Below are 18,605 nucleotides of genomic sequence, written 5' to 3'. Positions count from 1 at the left end.
GCTCCCACCCATTTGTGCCTTCAGGAGGAAGAGGGAACTCCTAGCCACTGGAGTGGCCACTGGAGTGGCCACTTCTGTCCTGACAGAATCAGGATCTTCTCTCTAAAACAGACTGTAGCTCCACAATCTCAGCCTTCCCAAATTCAAAGCTGAGCAGAGATGCTCTGTCAGAGGCAAATCTTAAAGAATCTGTTAAAGAAGCATCTTCTAGCTCCCACAGAGTCCTTGATTCAGCAGGAGATGGGAGCTTCTCCTCACAAGCCTTCACGGAGGGCTCCCCTGCTTGGCGTAGAAGCTGATGAGCTTGCTGTTGTCATCCATTTCTTTGAGCAATGAGCTGTTTTTGAGTTTAGAGGCACACCCCAATGTCTTTTGCCAAACTCAAACACTATAAAAACTTAATTAGTAGTGGTTACTGTGTATCAGTCAAAAACAGCAAATAAGGCTTTATAAATAACAGAAGTCAGAAATAAACCTGAGCCTGTGCTTGGGATCATGATCTGGATCTGAATCTGAATTTGCCCAGATTTTTGAGATCATGCCAAACTCCTGAAAACAGCAGCAGTGTCAGTGAAACTTTTAGCTTCATCTTTAGCTATGTTCTGGGGTTCTGTTTGGGGCTTTGTTTGTTTGTTTCTGTTTGTTTTGCCAAAATGGGAAAAATAGGGTCAAGGCCAAAAGATTATTGAGCCTAATGAGAGTTCAGCACTTTGTATTGTGAAGCAGTAGCAAACAGTATTACTGAAGAGAGATTCCATGGTTTCCCTTAGACTAAAAATTACCTAGTCATAATATAAATGCACTGTGCTTCTTATGCATCTTAATCAGGATAAATGTTTTAAAGCAAAACTGTGTGTTAGATAATCACCTAATTGGAGGAATATGGCTCAGACATCTGATTCCTTTATTGTACAATGTCTTCTCTTTGTAAAACAGAGTAAGTGGCTAGATGTCCATAAGCTTATAGTGTCTTTTATTCCTTGATCAATGTTTTTTTAAATAATTTTCTTTGTCATGCACACTTTGGAGATGCTTCTCACAAGAGGTAAGTCACAATTCTTATAGGACTTTTTGTGCATGGGAAAGTGTGGTGAAAACTGAAAATGCAGTTATTTGTGTTAATTGCCCACTGGAATACCGTAATATTGACTGCATGATTCGTCTCTTACATGCTTGCATTGCTGTAATGATCTGAATTTAGTGCTGCATTTGTTAATATTAGACACAAATTTATCTTGACAGTTTTATATATCAAGCCACGGCAAAATTTAGTCATGTACAATATAATCATGCTCTTGAGATATCTGCTGTAGCTGCAATACATTTCAGACAGCACATTGGAGAAACTTAGTCCTGTCTCATCTACTCAACCGTGGTCCTCACTTGATGTAGTTCCTCTTTTCAACCTGATTATCATGCAAGAGGTGTTAATTTATACTGAATGCTCACAGCACACTTATCAAATGACAGTTGTTTACTATTTGAGAATACTTCGTGTCTTCATAAGCTGTTCATTTTTTTTTCTTATTGGTGTGAATTAACTTTGTCTTTAACATGTAGCCAATTTTTAGCTTTTTATTACCAACCAGTCTGAAAAACTTGAGGGTGAATAGGTTTAGCTTGTCCTTTAAGTAAAATACTATGTCTCAGAATAAAACAGCAATTCTTTTCAGGGCCTAAATCATTTATTTGCAGCCTGCAAAATGGTTATCAGATCTACTTAACTTACTGACCAGTTACAGGACAGATGTTTGTTATAGAAAACATTCAGTTTCCTGTAAAACTTGTGTTTCCTTTAATTCTCTCTGCCTTTTAAGCAAACCCACAGATGACAAGAGCTAGGGTGGTAATAAGCATTTTTTTTAATGTGACATAGAAACATAAATCAGAATGTGTCGTGCCCACAGTAACAATTATAGAGTAGTTACAGTGCAGTTCAGCTTATGTAACAAAATGCTGAGAAACAGAAGGAAGAAATCTCCAAAGGAAGCAATTCAAATGCAAAATGAAGTCTTAAAATAACAGTATCTAGCTTGTTGCACCCACTTCTTACTGCACTAAACCAGCATCTATCTTCTCTCCTTTTCAACCATCATATGAGCTTCATGGTGTATTAAACTAGTATTCATTAGTCTTCCTTTCTCCATATTTGACTCAACTCCTCACTATACTGAACAGTTCACCTTCTACAGAATAAGAACATTCGGATGTCTGTGACTAAAAATTGTAAAGAACAGAAGAGGTTTAATCTACATGAACAGTAGATTTCAGGAAAAAAAATTGTAATTCTCCGTTGAAAATTACTTCTCTTTTTCTGCAAGAATGATGATGTTGTGTAGTGGTTTCTTAGCCATTATGCTGCCTAGGAGTGTTGCTGAGAGAGATAATTGCATACTTGTAAAATTTTAGGCACCACCCTCCATGTCTCTTAGCATCCCCAGTGAATTCATTGTTTCACTGTTTGCTCCACCTCCTGAGATGCTGTTTAGCTTTGCCAGTCATGTGTAGCACCTTTGTGTATGGAAACAAAAAGGCATACCCTCAATTCCTTTGTAAAGGGTGAAGAACGTTCCTATCTGCAGCTGAAGTAGTAAAAGACTTTAAGGTTATGAGAACTTCTTGTGATAGTTAATGGAAAGCAAGGAAAAAAAAGAGATGCAAACTCCTTTAGGCATATGCAGCACATACCAGTATTTTTCAGGCTAAAGCGCATTCACAAGAAAGGAAGCTTGCACAAAAAATTATAATCTGGTTAGTGAAAGGAAGTAGGGAGAAGCATTTCTTAATAGAAAACTGTCAGTATTTTCACACAGACCCTTTTTACTGTCTGCATTGTAAGTTTAGCATGCTTGGCCATGCTGTTATATGAATATGAAGTATGTAAATTACAAGATTTCAGTTGTTTTTTCTTACGTTCAAATCCGCAACCATACTATACATAGTTCTTTTTTAAGTGCTCCGTAGATTTTCTAAATTACCTGTTCACTTTTCTCAGACTTCCTCCAAATTGCTTTTCTGATTTAGGATTTTATATAGGCTGGTGTGTAATGGGTAACATTAATTTTTTTCCCCCTCTTTTTGTGAGGTAAGTCTACTAATTTTGCTCTTAGTTTACTGTGCCATTACCAAGTCCTAAGCAGGAAGGTCTTCCCTATTCCTCAACTGCTGTTTCCATTTTCTTCTCACACTATGTTTTGGGGGATAATTGTCTTAAGTTGGTGGCATTACCTTTCACAGAACTGTGTGGGCTATAAAATATTTCTACTCAAACATCTGCCTTAAACATTTAGCAGGAATAATTAAGCTTTGCTCTCCTTCCCCCAGTTTGTGATGATGAATGTACGGGACTTCTTCTCAGTGACCTGGATCGACTAAACCGGATGGTCATGAGTGTAAACCTTAGTGGTCCACTGCCTGCTCCATATAAAATGTTGCATGGTTTTGAGAACATGACACAGGAATTAAAGGTATGTTCACAGTATGCACACACATAAATAACAAGGCTTCAGTACAACTGTGCTTAAATCTGTCCAAACATACAGCTGTGAGTAGGTTCAGGGAAGAAGCAAAATTCAAGGTTTAATTACTTCAGGTTTGTTGTAGTGGGTAAATAGTTATTACAGTTATTTATTATGACTTATTTTAATAACTAAATCTTGCAGCAATGATTTGTTTGTGTACATGTATGGAAGGAAGTATAGTGCAGGCATGGAAAAAATAATGTTTCATACAGATAAAATAATGTTTATGCTGGTGGTCTATAAAACATTTATCTGCTGTATAAACAGTATGTTCTCTTCCATACTCTTAGGTTCTCCACTAAAATATGTAAAGCTCTCAAGTATCCTGAGTAAGGTGTTGGATGGGTGTGACAAAAGAGTCAATGACAAGGGGAGTCACATACTATAATGAGGAAGAGACTTTTGTTGTTTCTTCTTTACAATATTTGGAAGCACTGAAATCCATTAAATACAAATTTATGTTTCTCCTCTTTCCCCCCGCAGCATTTGCTTTCACCACAACAAGCACCAGAGAGACTTCTTGAGCTAGCACAGGAAAATCTGGATACATTGGTGACAGAAATGGATGAGCTACTGACAAGAGTAAGTCTGTAGTATGCTAAGGTAGTATTATGGGTTTGGTTAAGGCTGCATAATGATAAAAATCTTTTGAAGATGAATTAAACATGAATGAATAGATGAATTATAACATGTTTTTCAGTCTCAATATTTGAAATGGCGGAAACTCCTCTAGCAGCCTCTTTCTAGGGAGCCAATACACTGAGATATGTTTTCTGCATGACTTCATAATGCAAGAAGAAGCTCATACAGAGCACCCAAAAATGAGTTTATTTAGAAAAGCTAAGACTAAAGGAAAGACAGATCTTGATATAGCATTTATGGGCTTCCCCATGACTTGTTTTAAAAACCCAGTGGCAGCCAAATCATAGGATTACCATAGAGTTCCTCACACAGTGGGAGTCTTTCTTTGGCTGGCTTAGGCTCTCAGAAGCTAAGCTGCCTGGTTTCCTTCATTTTCTCCTGAACATTAGTATGGTCTCTTGACAGATCTTTGTTTTCTGCATCAGCAAAATCATTTCGTTGTATGCTCTTTCAAATCTCCAGAGTCTGGTTGGCTCGAGATAGTACTCAGCCTGTTTCTCTCGCAGGTTTGCCTGTGACAATACAGGTACCCTGGGCTCAATCAGAGTTACTAAGTGCCCAACCATCTCAAGCACATTATTGGAAAAGTTTTGCTGGTTTTGGAGTTTGGTTTTCCATTTTTAGGTCATCTGCTGTGTTGACTGGTTTCTTCAGGAGGTGTAAAGGAAATGGTAGCCTAGGCTGATCCACTTATTTTAAAGAAATTTTATAGCAAGACAAAGAAAGTCCCATCTTAGCAAATAACTAGTTATCATTAAAAGTCAAAGAGTGAAGTAGTTGAAATGGGGACAATATTTAAAGGGAGAATTCAAATATATACAAAAGCGTGTGTGAGTTTATTTAAATATATGCATTCTGTATTTCATTTATGAGGGAAATGAGAATTTCTTGGATGACACTCGATGTACTGTTTACTCTGTTAGGAAAGTTTTATTTCAATATAGACCCTATTTTGGTCAGTAAGAGAAATTGTCTAAGAAAATAATATAAATTGTGCCACCTAGTGGAAAAAAATACGGGAAGGGACCAGCTGTTATGAAAATTCAACCGTTCAAAAGATGTTAATATAAAGGACTGGCAAAAATCATTTTCAAAAGAGTAGGCACTCTTCTGCACTGAAATAACCAAATAAGCAAGATACTGATCTGATAATACGTACAGCTGAGGGAATGTACCTAAGCCCCATACAGTTTTAGCATCCTGTCTTGAAATTGTTCATGGCTTGCAAAACTAAAATTCTCAAAGAAACGGGTTTGCATGTGTGAATTACATTCAATTTTGAAAAATCCTAACTAGTTTACCTGTAGTGGGTAAGCAAACATCTGTAGTGTGTGTATACACGTACATATATGTGTATGTGTGTGCACGCATCTACCCACACACAGATGCATCTATACATACCCCCATTGTGAGTATAAAGGAAGCTTGTTCTTTCACTTCTTTTTAATGTTTTATTTTTTCTGCCAAAAGTAACTATGGTAGTTTTAAGTATTAGTAGATTTTAAATTCAGGACAGGCCAACAAGCAGGGAAAATTATATTTCCTGCATTAAACTTTCTCAGTCTTAGGCTATGACACCTTTTTTTTCCTTTTCATTGTTGCTCTTTTTAGTATCCTTTTCTAATTCTCTCCCACCCTCAAAGCACCCTCACAAATGAAGTAAATTTCAGTCCCTGTGGTGATAATCTAAGATAAGGTTAGGAATTCAGGCTTTTTGTAGACTGGTCTTGAAAGGAAAAGTAGCATGGTTGTGGTCTTAGAGAACTGGAGCAGTGGCCAGAATATCAGCGCTTTCCTTCCTGTGGTTCCACCTTATTACAGCCAGTAATTTGCTTATGATTTCCAGTTATCCTTACAGGGAGGTGTTAACTGGATTGCGCTTGCGGGTTTTAATTTGGAGACTGTCAACAGATGTCAGTCCTACCCTTCTCTTTCTCTATTTCTGAATAGGAGGAATGTCGCAGCAAGATGAGTGAGTCCTGATGTAGCATATTCAAGTCTCATTTCTAAATGAAGACATAGCTGAATACCAGATAATGGCTAGTGCTTGGTGTACATAGTGGGACTCCAGGTAGTAAAGTTTTTCCCCATATCTGATTTTCAGGCTTACTAGATTTTCAAAGTGAAAGCTGCAGTGGTGAAGAAAAAGGTTAGTGAGGATTGGCAAGGAGCCTATTTTCATAAAGAAAAAATTCTGAACATTTTAATATAAGATGTAGAAGACAGTAGTATTTAGTCACTAAAAAACTACTGATTTTTTTGCCTGCTCATGGCTTCTTCTCGATGGCTCATCTCTTCCTTCAGTGCAGCATTCCTCTGCCTACTTTTCCGTTACATTTTGTCCTTCATTCACTCTGCCAATTTATACCTCAGCTTCTCTATAGCACATTCTGAAGATCCTCATCTCTTTCTCTTCCACTGGTTACATTCTTACAGGCTTGCATGCTCATTCCTGCATCTACCACCTGAGGCAGACATCAGATTTCCACTCTCAGTTCACTGCTTTCAGCCAATGACTCCTCCCTTCTAATCAGATACTTTTAGAGCCTTCAGGAAAGTCAGGAACCAGAATCATTCCTCTTGGTTGAAGTGCTTCTTTTGACTTCGTAAACTCTTCATTTCTCCCATACGATTGAACTTCTCAAGCTCAGAAATTTGTGGAAGTAGTAGCAGGGGCAACCTGGTTTGCAGAAAGTCAGGGGGTTGTAGGGTCGTTTATTTGTTTTGCTTTGTTTTCTCTTGGCTCTTGTCCTAAATACTTCCATCTGTACAGAGGTCTGTGTTTCCTCCTTCTTCTGTGGTCTGCAGCTCACCAGCTGGAGAAATTCCTGTAAGGCTCCCCTCCAGATACGATCCAGAGCACAAGTTTCTCATGTTTGATTAAGACCTCAGAATAAACAAAAAGAGAAAAAAGGCTGTGCGTATTTGCTAATGTTTGTATAGTTGTCAGATTGGGGCAGGGTGTTCCATGGAATATATATTGTTAAGTATAAACCATGGACACCACCAAGGCACATTTCACTGATCTCAAGTATTTGCTTTCCTGGATTTCCATGATAGGGGTCTCTTGTTTGTGTCCAGACTTCTCAAAGATTCATTCCAAACCCTTACTCTGGTTCCAGTCTGCCTGAGCCTTATCACTTCCCCAGGAGAGAGTTTATTGTGCCTGTTTAAACTTAAACAGTTGACAGCAGTTGAAGTCTGACCTTAATGAAATGGTAGCTATAGTAATTTGAATATATGGCAAACAAGTAGGACTTTATTAACAATTAGAAACATCTAACTGACCATGGAATGGCTAGGTAGAATGTGAGGGATGTTACATGCTGTTTAATTTGGTTTATGGAGTTAAAGCTAGACCAGAAAATTAAATGAAAGGTTGTTTTTCAGCAAAGCAAATTACAGCAAAATACGGAAAGCATTCAGTGGGATTTGAGTACTGAAGAGAACTGCCACAGAAAGGAAATGGAAACTGTTCAAAAGCAGATTAATGTGCACCAAATTGTAGTACATGCCATCCAGTCATAAATAATGAGAGTTTAAAGTGGCCAATTGGAATTAATATGAATGTCAAAAAAGTAATCAAGGATAAAGGTATATGCAAGTTATAAAACACCATTTATAGTAAAGGACTAGAAATATTATGGAATATAATAAAAGTAAATGCAAAAATTCTAAGCAAATAAAAAGCAAAGAATGAAAGACTGATTGTTGAGGATGTGGCAATAAATAATAAGCTAGTTCTCAATTACATGAAGAATAAAATGACATCAGAAATGCCAAACTGGGTTAGAGCAGTGGTCCATCAAAACCAGTCTCTATTCCTGCATTTTTCCTATCCCAACAGCCTTTTACAACTCACTATGACAACATTATAGTTCTGCATTCAGTCAGGTACAGGATTTTTGTAAATCTTAGAGGTAATAACCAATAGGATGATTAAAGCTATATAAATATGAAAAGCCATGTTCTTCTACTGGTTTAGGGATTAAAATAGAAACAACTCCCCCCATTCTGGTATATGGTCCTAATTCTTCCTTTATAATTCTATGTACCTCAACCATTTTCATATAAATTACCTACAGGGTAAAATTACCACCAAAATTACAAGTGGGATGATAATGCTAGGGATTTCATTTCAGGAACCCAGCTGTCCTGGTGTAGCTTCACAACCTCCATCTAGGAGCTAATCAGAAAACAAATCAAAGTGTTTAAGTGATGCCATATCTCTCTGACTATTATTGAAACGCTTTTTGGTAACTGAGAAAAGGTTTTCTATAGTTCAAGTCAGAGAAAACCTAAGCTTGCTTTGGATCGTTTACCTAGTTGTTTCCCAGAGACTGGGAAGATCATAATGCCCTGCTTCTAGATATTTCTTCGGAATGCAATCTGGGTCATCACAATCTTCCCCAAACACTTTGATTTTTGCTTTACAATACTGTTTGAAAAGCTTTGCTTGCTTGAAATGGTCAGCTTCTTTAGGGTAAAAATGGGTCCATTTTGTGAATGAGGATCTTGGAAAGCTAAGTAGAAGATTCTAAGATGATTGTTTTCCTCAATACATTTTTCTGATCTGCAAAAGGTGTAGATCTTCATCCTGCTCCTCCTCTAATTCAATAAAATTATAAAGCATTTGGTTGCACAAGGGTAAAATTTTACTGAGCACCCCAAAATATTATAAGCAAATAACATCAAGCATTAGAGCTGAAGAAAACAAGTTACTTTCACTTTCTTTCTCTCTTTCTTGGTTTAATTAATGTATTGATTTAAAATTCTTCTTGCCTATTGGCACAGACTGTCTCCTTGAGATTGCCCCAGGGGAGGAAGCAAAGAGGTCACAATATCTGCTGCACTTTGTCAATGGTAAAGTGTGCAATTGTGAAACTAGAGAAACTATCCCCTGAAGAATCCATTAAAAGGTTCCGAACAACATTTATTTAAGCTAACTCATGAATAATTTCATCCTGTCTCCTTTTGCGTGCTGTTGCACACTACTAGGGTTTCTAAGAACCTAAAATAAAGCCTTCCAATTTCCATTTAAAGGAAAGGTAATAAAATTTAATTGTGTACTTGAACAGAGCATGTCATTTCCAATGCATCTGATCAATAATTCATTGATTGCATTCTGCCTGAGGAAAGTTTTGTAAGTAGATTCAGCCAGTAGAAATATTTTCTAATGCAGCCTTGTCCTGTTCATTAATTATACTTTTCCTAAATTTGGATCACTAGGCTACCAAGGTGACGGCAGATGATGAGCAAACCAGGCAGGATGCTGAGAGGACTAATGAGAGAGCAAAATCTCTTGGACAGTTCGTCAAAGGCATTCTCCAAGCTGCTGAAGGTACTGGAAAAATAAATATGCCAGTTGTTTCTCAAGGAAACTGTAGGACAGTGGAGAAGGGGATCTGAGAGACAGTGAGGAAGAGAGTTCATTCACTGAAAAATGTCATGTGCTTTAAATGTTGAATTAAGAAGCTACAGTCAACTATCTTCAGACTTTTGCAACCCACAGGGTGTAGTTCATATCAACAGTTGGTGCAATGGTAATTATGAACACAGACTAGCAGGAAATTGAGGATTTTGCAGTTATTTGAAGAAAAGCTGTTAGGATGAAGTAAGTAAAAGTGCACTTTCTGCTTAGCTTTTGTTTATTTTCAAAGCAGATAAAAACATATATTTGGAACGAAAGCCTGATATACTCTTAGCACTTGGTACTTTAAGACTTCGTCTTAATTTCTCAAGATGACTCCAAAAAATACATTACTACTTGCTGTTAATGAACATTTGCTGCCTGAAATTTGCAAGTGACTCCTAACCGTACCTAAGTGCATACCTAACTGCATGGAGCCAATTCCCTTCCATCCACAAGCTGATTCTCTGACTCAGAGTCTCAAAGTATTGTAGACGGCTTTGAGAAGGAAGATCTAAATACTATATGGAGCTATGAAATACGAAAATGGTTTGGATATTTGAAAATGATTGACAATCACTGGCAGGCTTTTTATTTGAAAAATATTGCTCTTTTCTTTTGTATTAAAACTCCTGCTACAGTACTCATTTCAGTAGAGTCATGCTTCTAAAGGCCCATTTGATTAAAGGGGAAAGCTACTACTTCTGTCAAAGCATTGTAAGATACGTTTTGTATTGCCTTTCATGTAACGCATCCCAGGGCACGCCACTTAGTGGAACCAATCAGCAATTTAAGGTACCTTTAGGATGTGCAACTTTGACATGAAATAAATGTGGGAAAAGCAACATGAGAAGGTCAGGAAGTTTTCAAGAAGGTTTTTAAATAAAAATCAGACACGTTCTTCATTTTCAGATAGAGTTGAATTTGAGAAGTTGATGATGAATTCAGGATGACAAGGGCTAAACCTACTTTTTGCTCTACAAGGTTTATGTTCAGTGTTTGTAACCCCCACAAGTTTCCTCAAGCAGGTTTAGCAATAGAAAACAAGAGTTACGTGTTGAAGGGTGAAATAAATCTATGCAGTATCTTAGAAGTAGACAGAAAGACTTGAAAATCAATGTGTTTGACTAGCAGCAAAGTCAACATTTTAAGAATAGTTTATATATAGGAACACAGGACTGAAAGAGACATCATGGGTCACTGCATCCAGTCCCTGCCCTCATAAATTTTCTCACCCATATCTTCAAAGTAGTTCTCCCCCCCGCCCCCAACACACACTCTAAATAGGAGGTGGTTTCAGAACTTGACTCTTTTGATAACTCAAAACCTCATTTCTAGCAAAATGTATTCCTGGTCAGTTTATCATCATGTGTTCTCTTGCCAACCTTTTTCTTTAGTTCAAATAGTTTTTACCTCTCCCTATTGCTTCTTCTTCTCTTCCCCCACCCCCAACTGTGTTTACAGATGGGAATTATATTCCCCTTCAGCCTTTTTTTTTCTAGACTAAAACACTTTAAAAAAAAAAAAAAAGTTTTTTCTCATTCAGCGTATTCTCCCAAATCTTCTGGCCACCTTCATATTATTTCCCTGCCTCTGTTCCAAATTAGGTTCATCTTGAGCACAGGTGACCAGCATTGAAATGAGGTTGCTTCAGTGTCTTGCACTTCCGTAACAATAAAACCTCCCTACATCAGCTCTCCTAATACATTCTCGGATAGCATTTCCTTTTTTCACAGCTGTGTGCCACTGGAGACTCATAATATAGCAATGTTCTTGTCATCCATAGCTAATCTCCAACTGGCAGAGCCTTAGTTTAGACCTGAAATTTCTTTTGTTACTTAGTTCATAACCTTACATTTTGTACTGTTGAATCTCATTCCATTTTGATTGCTTCAGTTCTCAAGGTCACCCGATGCTTTCTGTGTAGCATTCCCATCCTTCTCTACCAAGAGTTTCTTATAACTTTTTCTCATCAGCATATTTAATCGGTAGACCTCCATTATTTTGCCAAGATCATCAATGAAAATATTCAACTGGATCTGTCACTAACCATACAGTCTGACATGTGCTACCTTTGAAAAAACCCAGTTGATTTATTCTCTATCCTGTTTTTCACTTACTTCCAAAGTAAGCTCTCAGGCCTTAGCAGAGTTGCCCTTCCTTCAAAACAGGCACTACATTGCTGTTCTCTGTCAAACAGTACCGCTTGGTACTGGATTTACAATGTCGTGTGCCAGCTCTTTCATTTTTAGAATGGCAGTTCTCCAGCTTAAGTTCTTTTGAAATTTTCTTCCTCCTTGGTTGTGATAATTTCTGTATCCTTACTTCTGATTGCTGTCCTCTCTTTGTCTCTCTGTTCAAGATCACTGTCTTTCAAAAACTGAGGATAAGTGTTCGCTTTATTTTGAAGCCATTCCTAGATTATTTTAAAAATTGCCTGTATAGCTTCTTTTTATGTTCTGTTTGTTTTTATAAATGAAGATTTTTCACTATTATTTAATTCTTTCTGTAGGGAATGGTTCAACTCGGTTTCTGTTAATTTTTACTTTGTTTCTGCTCTTCCTGACCTATAAGACATAGACTTATGTGCTTATGGGCTTGATTGTTCCTTAAAGGCTTTACGTCCACTCGTGATGTTCTGATTGAGACAACCAACCAGTTTGCTTACCTTCTCTTTGCCTTCCCCTCTACTGGATTGCAGATTTATGAATGTTTTAATACTTTGAAGCTGTGGGAATGCAGGTCTTTTTCTATGACCCTGAGCTCTCTAATACTTTTTGCCAGTAGGCAACTAGTTGAGGATGAAATGCCCTTTAAGTGCCTATTTCTTTCCACTGGGTGAGGGCAATGCCTGAGAGTGGCAGTGCTCCTTATTACTAGCAAGAAGTTTTTAGTTATTTGTTGTAAAACTCAGAGCATTGATCCATTTCCACTGAACTGGTTATTGACTTTGAACTTCTGAGAACCTGTAACTAGTTTTCCCTCATAACCATGAAATTTTCACAGCTTTACACTTTTTTGTGCACTGAGATGCCAGTACATCCAAATCCTGTACCATCACTGAACTCTGATAGTTTGCAGTATATCAAGACTAGAAAAAGCAAAGATCATTATGAGATGAGGAGGACGAAGAAAAAAGATAAAACTGGATATAAATTTTCCTGCACCTAGTAAGAGCTGAGATAACATATCCATTTTCTCTTTTAAGGTAAATATTCAGGGATTTTAAATTACTATTTATTTATTCCAGAATAAAAAAATGAATATATGCTTATCTGTGGCCTGAGGTAACCTGGTAATGATATGTAACATAATTCACACAAGCAATCTAGTAGTAGTAGTCTTGTTCCAGTCCTCACTACCCTGCAAATAAGCATTCTTACTTAAACATCCGAATCTCAGTCTTCCTCCGCAAGTCAAATTTAGAATTAGAGCTTTCCTCTTCATCATTTGTTTTAAACCTATACAACGTGTGGATGAAATACCCCTTTATTTGAATTTTAAAAAACACATATTGATTTCTTCAATTAAAGATTTAATTTAAAATATTCAGATGTACCTGTGTGACCAGAAACTGTGATTTTGGTGAAATCAGTTACCTGGAAGCCTAGTGCCTGTGGGAAGGCAATAGTACTTTCTTAAGTTGAAAATGGAACTGATTGTCATAAGTCACCTAGTTGCTTCTGAAAGTGTTTATTCGGAATATATTATGGTGTGCTATAGCAGAAAGATTTTAGTTGGTCCTTGAATATGATACCATGTGTACAGCTTTGTCATTTAGCAATAGTTCAACTACTCCAAATACATAGTACATTTACATTGTACTATCATGTACTCTATCCCTCAGTTCTATCACTTAACTGTCCTTTATATTTCACAGCAGGAATACCCAGTGCAAACTGCATTCCACTTGCTGATGGAGTTGATGTGCAGATCCTTAAAGCCTCTCTGTCATTTTTATTTACTAACTCTCTCTATATATATTTTTTGCCCCCTGCAGCTGTAAACGAAGATGCTATAAAATTGAACGAGACACTCAGAACCCAAGACAAGACCCTGGAGAAGAGTCTTCCAGACCTGCAGAGTGAGGCTGACAGAATGATGGCAGAGCTGAGAAGCAGAAAGCTGAATTTGCAAGAAGGAATAGCCCAAGATGAGTTAAAGTGAGTAGAGGGACCTCCATCTTCAACCTCCTGGTGATAATATCCAAGTTTCATAAATGTGTTTGACATCTGTTATAACTGAGTTTTAAGCTGGGGCTTACAGAAATGTGAAAGAAAACAAAGTCTAATATTTCATATCTGTTAATGTGGCATTTGCATTTTTGGAAATGCTTGCATATGCATAAAGCAATCCCTAGAAAATTACTTCTCTGCTCCATGTGTACCAGCAACTTTTCTTAGCAATTGTACTGTTTGTGTTTGGCTTCTATTTCAGACCTGAAGAGGGGCTGTTGCACCAAAAAGCTTGTCTGTTTTTTCTGGAAATACTAATTGGTCTAATAAAAATATAATCTGTCTGCAAAGCTTGTCCAATAACATAGATATTCAAAAGAATGTGTTCTGCCATATATGGAACAGTATAGATCAAAATATTCCAACTCCATGGCAAAGCTTAGAATCCCAAGGTTTGGTCACCTATCTGTAAAAATAATAAAAAAAACCTTAAAAGATATTGGTTGCTCTTTATAAAGTACTTTGAGACCTAATTCCTGTGCTTTTACTGATTCCGCAAGATGCTGAAAACTGACCTGATCCAGCAAAATACTTGTCTTGAAGCTAAGATTTTGGCAGTCTGCTATTTCTGTAGCATGTTCCTAGGCTAGGGATCACTCAGCACTTTATTGCAAGCACTTTGCTACAGCAAACAGCTAACAGGTCATTCAACTTAGCAGCTATGTAGTCCATTGAAGTAATATGATGAGCCCCTAAGAAAGCTGGCTGAAGTACATGTTTTCAGGCATGAAAATGTTGATTATTAGGTGTATGCGTACTGTAAAGAGACTTATACAGACTACAAATTTAGCTAAGAATTCCAAGCAGTATAGATTCACATTTGCACTGCCTATCTTATGCTTAATAGACTGGATCATTTCCCAAAAGTCCTACTACTACAGTATTTCTTCCCGTACTTCTGATAGCTCCTCTTTCTGTTCTCTTGAGAAAGGATATAATGAAAACATATTCTTCAGCAATGTCTTATTACTTTTTCTTTTGATTCCACTGAGCCCCAGCTATACCTTCTCTATTCACCCACAGAAATAAAGGAGCAGGAGGAAAAAAATAGGGAAGAGAAAAAATTAGCCAATCTTTGAAAGTGCTGTTTGCAATTTTAGGGCAAATGGGAGGAGTTGCCAGGGTGGAAGTACTTTTCAAACATGGTGTTCATAGTCCTTGAATGCTATAGCCAACGTGAAACTGTCTGACTAACATGAAATCAGTGCAATTGCTAGAGCAGGAAAAGTGATGGGATTTTTTTAGGAAAGAACTACTCTCCCTCTTGCCATTCTTCCTGAAATGTGCAAAGTGAGTATTTTCATTTCCTGATAAAGGAATACACTTTTTACTCAGAAATATGCTAACTGAATACACTAACTGATTTCAATCGAAGTTGTATGGCGGTAGCTTAAGGATAGGATTAGCCCGTTATGGGCAATCATTGAACCATTAAGATCCAAGGGATTTTGACTGGACTCAACAGAAAGAAAATTAGAGTCACTGTGTGTTATGGGGGATGAGGGGAGAGTGAAGAGCCCCTGAAAAATGTTTTCTGAAACTCTTTTAGGATGTATTGCCTCTTAAAGAAAAATGCCTTAAAACTGCTTAAACAATGTGGTAAGCATGCATTCTATAAGGAAAAAGGATAAAGAAAATGTAATCATTCTTAAAATGGTATGTGTGTGTGTTTGTGCAAGCACATATGTGGATCTGCATACTCACATGTATTCTTTACAGACTCATTTTGAAATACTTATTTTTGAATGGCTCTGCAAGTCTCATGACCACTTTTAAGTAGTTAATCGTGTTTACTCTCTGGTGAGATGTCATTTGGCAGTGATTGTGCTCTGCTTGGCTAGTTTTCAGGATTTGGTCCAAGAAGAGAATGACAAGAATCAGTGGATTGTTCTTCCCTCTCCTGTGTTTTCAGTGAATTCTTAAATGTTAAAGGAAGAAGACTATTTCAACTACTCTTTAAAGTTAAGGCTTCTTGCTTTCACATATGGCAAAACTTCACTTCAATTTGCAGCTTTTTCCCTCGTTTATTTTCCTTCAAATTTTTCAAGTCAAGTCTGTAATCTGATTGACATACTCTATTGAAATGACATATTAGTAAATATTTCTCTAATGAAAATACATTTAAAAATATATCAGTTTCTGTCCAAAACCCCATAATTTTCATATTTCTGAAATAAATCTCCCAATATGTTATAACTTTCCTAAATCACAAGATCCTGGAAATACGTGATTATGAGAGAATCTCTCATTTTCTCAGACACCACTGAGTTACTGTTGAGGGATGCTGTAAGCCAGAAGTCTATCTTTATATTTAATATGCTGAATAGCTTTATCTTTCTGTGAATTTTTCTTCCATGAATTTCTCCGATGGCTTTTGAGCCAATATAATCTTCTTTCATCCCTGGTTTCCTGTAACAATGAATTGCATAACTCAACCACACACTGTTTGAGGACCTCCCTCCTGTGTTTTGAACTCAGTTCCTGATATTTTCTTTTGATGCCCACCAGCTTTTGTATTAGGAGAGAGAGAGAGTGGACAGCTGATCACCTTATCCATGCTGCTCATGATTTTATAGTCATCTATCATAAGTCATTTCTTCTCCAGATAGAACAATTCTAATATGTTTAGTCTTCCCTCATATATATATGCAGTTTATTTTTTTCATCATTTTATCATCTATCTATAATCTTTCTTTTGTTCCATCATACTCATTTTGACGATCCAGACCAGAACACAACATTCCAGATGTGAGGCCAGACTTGTGATTATTTCTTTAACATTTTTAAGTATTTTGTATGGTTTTGTTCTTTTTCTAGGAAGGTATCCAGTGAAAATACCACAGGTTGAATGTAAAAGACAGTATTTCAAGAAACGTGATGGGGTCTGGTCACACAGAAATTCCAGTACATAAAACAAGGAATTACATGGAGGCTTGAACTTCAAGAGAAAGAGCAGAGGGAAAAGTGCACAAGAAATAATATTGATCTGTTATCTTTAGACCTCCAATGATGAGTTTAAAAATAGACTGCTGGTTAGGTATGCAGTTTGGATGCACTGTGAGGCAAGGGCATAAAAAAGGAAATCCATCTGTCTTGTACTGTTCTGTCTCATTGTCATAAAGGTACCATAACTTGACAGAAGTTTAAGACGGTAGTTACTTCTACGAAGAACAAAGGAGAAAGTATCGAAGAAATTCTGAATTCTTTCTGACGTTTCTTCTGTGATAGGGTGTCAATATTGGGTTTGGGGGTTTTTTGGGTTAAATGTTTTCTCCTCAGAAATTGCAAATTCACAACTGGATGATTTTTTTCATCAAAACCAAAGGGAGGGCAGATGAGGCGGGGGGAAATACATCCCAGAAAACCCCAAACTTAAGGTAATAATAGGGGATTTTATGGATTGAGTTCAGGTCCTTCCTCTAACATAGGCCCAGTGGCAACATATCTTTTCCACCTCTCCCATTTGGTTTTGTGCATTTATCTCCATATATGTTTTTGAAAGGTTTGCAGTGGAACTGACTATAGGCAGGGCAAACTGCAAAATTTTTCAGAAAATAGAGTTCTTGTTTTCCAGACAACTAATCACTTTGCCATAATGAGACAGGAAGAAAAATACAGTCTGTTCTAGATGGAAGTGTGATCGATTTCTTCTATAGATATTCTCTCTCATACAGATTCCTATTTCCTTATGATTTTCTTGTATCTCTGAGGCATCATTTAGGAAGTGGTGTTGCATTACAAGAAACTGATTCAAAGGCACGGTATCATGAAGCAGAGAAGTGACACGGCATAAAGGTTATTTCAGTCCTTTAAAACTGGGTGCAGCAACTCACTAATGATCAAGAAATACTTGTATCCCCTGCCAAAAGCAGACACGTGAACTTTCTGTGTTGCCAAAGTCCATTAAAAATATCCCAGCATTTATTTTAGATAAGCAGAATACTTTGGCTGCTGGAATCAAATCCAAGGATCCTGGGGGCTGTTTGTGACACAGGAAAGAATTTATGATTTTTGACTGACTAAAACAGTTTGTCTGCTCCTAGACAGCTTGAAATCAGGCATATCTACATTCTGTCGCCTCTGCTCAAGGCAGTAAATCAGTTTGTGTCAAGTGTCACATTAATGTCAATGAAGGAATGTTTTTTGACAAGTTGAAATGTTTCAAAAAACCTCACTTTACTAGTCAGATCTCAAGAATGGCAACTTACCAAAAAAAAAAAAAAAGTCCTCCATCTTCGTGCAGTTTAAAAAACACTTTAACAAAGGGTCTAAGAACAACCCATCATTTTACTTTATTAAGCATGTGAGCTCCTGAAAGTTACTTTGAGATATTATTTAAAAGTCCCTTTCATTTACGTGATATTAAGAATATTGAGATTATTTGGTGTAGGGAAAATGGACTTAATGCCTTTTCTGGTGGGGGGTGATGTGTTGCAGGAATGCAGAAGATCTTTTGAACAAAGTGAAGAAATTATTTGGAGAACCCAGTGAGAAAAATGAGGAGCTCAAAAATGAGGTCCGGGACAAGCTGGCAAACTACCATACTAAAGTTGATGATGCACGAGATCTGCTAAAAGAAGCTACTAGTAAAATTAGGGAGGCTGATCGTTTATCTGCAGTCAACCAAAAAAACATGACCATGGTAGAGGTGAGTGCTGACAAACCGTATCCTTGATTAACTTGGTGTCTGACCAAAATTTGAAACTTTGCATAGATATTTTGTAACAACTAAATCCTAAAACAAAAATCCAAGGAAAACAAAATTATTCTTTAATATAAAAATATCTGATATAAAGC

General features: G+C 37.1%; 1 protein-coding gene across 1 annotated transcript in view; it reads left to right on the top strand.

Annotated features, from left to right (window-relative positions):
• Window positions 1-18,605, top strand: part of LAMA2 (laminin subunit alpha 2) — a 387,138-nt gene that overhangs the window by 283,302 nt on the left and 85,231 nt on the right. Inside the window, exons 34-38 of the mRNA XM_067294582.1 lie at window positions 3,325-3,467; window positions 4,005-4,103; window positions 9,393-9,504; window positions 13,574-13,736; window positions 18,246-18,456. Coding sequence (XP_067150683.1) covers window positions 3,325-3,467; window positions 4,005-4,103; window positions 9,393-9,504; window positions 13,574-13,736; window positions 18,246-18,456 — 728 coding nt within the window. The remainder of the gene's footprint in view (window positions 1-3,324; window positions 3,468-4,004; window positions 4,104-9,392; window positions 9,505-13,573; window positions 13,737-18,245; window positions 18,457-18,605) is intronic.

Source organism: Apteryx mantelli, chromosome 3, assembly GCF_036417845.1.
Source record: "Apteryx mantelli isolate bAptMan1 chromosome 3, bAptMan1.hap1, whole genome shotgun sequence".
NCBI classification, from domain to species: Eukaryota; Metazoa; Chordata; class Aves; order Apterygiformes; family Apterygidae; genus Apteryx; species Apteryx mantelli.
The sequence above is the reverse complement of the archived record's forward strand: the minus strand, read 5'-3'. Positions and strand labels throughout refer to the sequence as shown.